The sequence below is a fragment of the Morone saxatilis genome, unplaced genomic scaffold (genome assembly GCF_004916995.1).
Source record: "Morone saxatilis isolate NCDOM2014 unplaced genomic scaffold, NCSU_SB_2.0 Contig21, whole genome shotgun sequence".
Lineage (NCBI taxonomy): Eukaryota > Metazoa > Chordata > Actinopteri > Moronidae > Morone > Morone saxatilis.
The window spans coordinates 803,373-806,944 of NW_023339774.1; the positions used below are offsets into that span (position 1 = coordinate 803,373).

The 3,572-nt window shown below is 37.6% G+C and overlaps 1 protein-coding gene across 1 annotated transcript; it reads left to right on the forward strand.

Moving 5' to 3' along the window:
• Positions 1 to 379: 379 nt before the first annotated feature.
• Positions 380 to 3,057, forward strand: LOC118332795 (pre-B-cell leukemia transcription factor 3-like; the record flags this gene model as incomplete). Its single annotated transcript, XM_035668225.1, is given in 2 exon segments — positions 380 to 989; positions 2,984 to 3,057. Coding segments are annotated over 2 exon segments (271 nt in total), but the record flags the coding sequence as incomplete, so codon positions are not given.
• Positions 3,058 to 3,572: the final 515 nt, after the last annotated feature.

Below are 3,572 nucleotides of genomic sequence, written 5' to 3' on the forward strand. Positions count from 1 at the left end.
TCAGCAAATATGACAAAAAGTTAATTTTCATAAAAGTACTGCAGCTTTAATGACTGTTATTTCTTGTTCTACTACTTACATACTTTTTCCCCCTTTTACTTTCACTTTTTTATTTCCAGTCACTTGTATTATTATAAACATCCAAAAGCCAAAAGAACGGTGTCTTATTGCTGAGCTGAGCCAAAAGATGTGCACCACTAAAAAGAGCCTGAATTCCCTTCACTGCCACTGACTATGCCTGGCGTCCTCATAAAACAGCCAAAGGTTTCCAGTCTTCAGAGGGGGTGGAGCTCATTATCATAGCTTTCAGATTTATTGTGTAGTTCAGTGTCCCACATCAGTGCAGCTGCTGACAGCTTACACTGCCAGGCTGGAGAGTGATGCGAAATATAGGAACAGTCATTCTGCTGCTGGAATCATAAATATGTTCCCACTGCCAAACTTTGGTAAGTAGCCTGGTTGGTAGAAAACAGCATCGGCGGACTGTAAGCTGCTGCCAACATCAACACCAGCACGGTTGGTTGGAAGTTTTGGAGGGGGGATATGGACGGTATCCGCGCTCCGGTCGGTGGATGAGACGCAACAAGGAGCAGTGTGAGGGCTGGTCTGAGCGACCCTCAGCAGCCAGCAGCCTCATTCTGCGCGCAGGCTGATAACGGAACACACCTCCTGGAGAATATTAGGCACGTGTGGAGCATCTGTTCAGCACTCCTGCTCCCTCTCTGTTGGATATAAACTGCAGCTTTGATTTCTTTTCCTCTTCTCTCTCGCATCGATTGTGCTGCGGCAGACATGGAGGATCAGGGCCGGATGATGCAGGCTCTCAGCGGCATGACTCTGGCCGGACACTCGGTGCAGGGAACCGTCGGGCTGCCACTGCCTCATATCCAGGACTGTACCGACGGGGACCGACGCAAGCAGGACATCGGGACTATTCTACATCAGATCATGACTATTACGGACCAGAGTCTGGATGAAGCGCAGGCAAAGTTAGTCCTGCTTTTTCATATATTTTTCACATTCATTTTGTATATTATTATTAGCCTAATGGATGCAAATAGTTCAAGTAAACACAGGTAGACTTTGCCGTGTTCATTTTAACTATTGAAACGGTATGATAGTGTTATATTATCATTAATGAGAAATACTCATTTCATCCTCTGAAGTTACAGGTTTAAATGGCAAAATAACTTTCATCTTTTTTGGGAATTAATCATAATGTAGTTAGAAGATAAAATCCACGAAATCTGGTAATAGTTCCTATTGTGAAAGCCGGGTTTGGTTAGCCTATAGGCTACATACAGGCTATATGATGTTTTGCAACATTTTGTTTGACAAAGAAAATAAATTAAACAAAGTGCAAACTTCCACTCTTGACCGCAGTCTATAGAATCCCATTTCCGCCAATGAAATAAAAAAAGGATCATGCAAGTCATTACAATGAGGAACTTTTTAAAAAAAATGCCTTAATATTTCAAAATAATGACTTGGTGTCTCAAAATATTGAGAAACTCTCTAAATAAGAACATAGTATCTCAAAATTATGGCATAGTTTCGCATTATTTTGTGATTCGCCATCATTATTTTGAGAGTTTTTTATTATAATGACTGGACCTGGAATTATTAATTATTTTTACTGTGGTTGTCATGGAAACCACGTTACAGCAGAATTGCAATTGAATTTGCTGAAAAAAGTACCTGTTTAGGAGGCAAATACATATCAAACATACAGTACTCATTAACACAAACATCAAATGCTTTAATCAATATGTTAATCAGTGATAAATGCAATTCTTTTTATTGTTATATAAGGATAAAAGGGAAAGATTAAAGATTTTTCTTTTTCAAAGTTCTGTTAATGCAGGAGATGTGTTAGGTTTAACTTTTTAAATGTATTTTTAAGATCCAGTTTTGGATACTATCAGTACTAGTACTGCACAAATAAAAAGTAAAAGAAAAAAAACATAGAATAGAAATAAAATTAACATAATATAGGACATGGTCACTTCATTCCTACCTGACACTTCCATTACACAATATAGTTGTTGAGGGATTCAAATGAGTAAACTAAGTAAAAAGTGTAACGACCAACCCTGTTCTACCATACTCACTTTCTGCAAGTTCTTCATTTACAAGAAGCTCAATAACCTCTGTAACTATATGCTCTAAAAGGGAAACATAATGGAATTATCTTTGTATCCTTTAAAACTAGAATCACCAGGGGTCGCAGTATATCTAAACCTGTCAGACATCTTTTTATGGCACTCTGATGGGTTATTCATTTGTAAAAAGATCCTATGTTCTCCACACTGATCTTCAAAATCTGCTATCTAGCTTTTTAATTAGTGATATAATTACATATGTTGATATTATATCCACTTTAAGGCTGGTTTGGCCTGTCTGCCACTCTGGTCTTGTGTAATGCCTTACTCTGTCACCTGGCAACTGAAATGTCAAAATCTGACATTTATCAGTTAGTTACAGTCTACTCAGTGACTAAGCAGAGGTCAAATTGTATTGGTTGAGGCAATAAATATTTGACGTCTGAGGTTGTAAGAGCAGACTGAGGAGCATAAAGAACATTTAGGCTTCACTTTGGTCTGTTTAAAGCTCCCCTACAGTCAGTCACAATCAGTGTTTCTTCTTGTTGCCATTCATAGATTCTGGAATTTTTAATGAGGCAAAAGGAGTAGATGACTTTTTAAGGATTTTAATGTAGAAATTATTATTTTTTTGCAGAAAAACATCAAACACACATTATTGTTCCAAGCAGACTATTTGTATTTGTGTCATGTCTGAGGGATCGTGAAGGTCAAAATCCAGCTGTGTTGAACTGACTTATTATGTATGCATTCCTTCTGCATTCTTCCCTCAAGCTTATGGGAGTTAATATTATTCGTTTGCATGAGAATCATTTTATTATGTCTTGTTAAATGCTTATGTCATTGCCCTTTGATTTACCTTCTCTGATGTGTTTTGGTAGGAAACATGGATTGAACTGTCACAGGATGAAGTCTGCACTCTTCAGCGTCCTCTGTGAAATCAAAGAGAAAACAGGTGAGTAATTTATCGTCTTCGTCTCACGTCTTTCCTCTCACCTCCTCCCACCTCTTCATCACAAAATGTGTCCCTCTCACAAGAATAATTCATACACAACTCCAGGCTGGTGAAGTAGGCAGTGAAACACATTCTTCTTTATGGAATTAAATACATTTGATACAAAATGGCCAAAAATGTATAGGTGTGAGTACTGTGTCATCTGCATTGGTCAATACAATAAGGTTTCACAGGTCTCGAGGATTTGTGTACATACATACAGCTATGATTGCTTACCTCCAAATACATATATTTTATAAAATACCAGGGAATCCTAAGTATTTGTTTTTGAGACAAATGTCTCATTTCAGAATTACATGTCATTGTGTTAATTACTTTTCAAATGGACACAGACAAAAAAGTGCTAACATTACTCTCTTGTGGCAAAACCCTGGCATTGACATTTTACCTTTCATGAGAGTGTTAGCAGCAAAGGTTCAGTAAATCAATTAATAATAATAACTTTAGAATCGGAC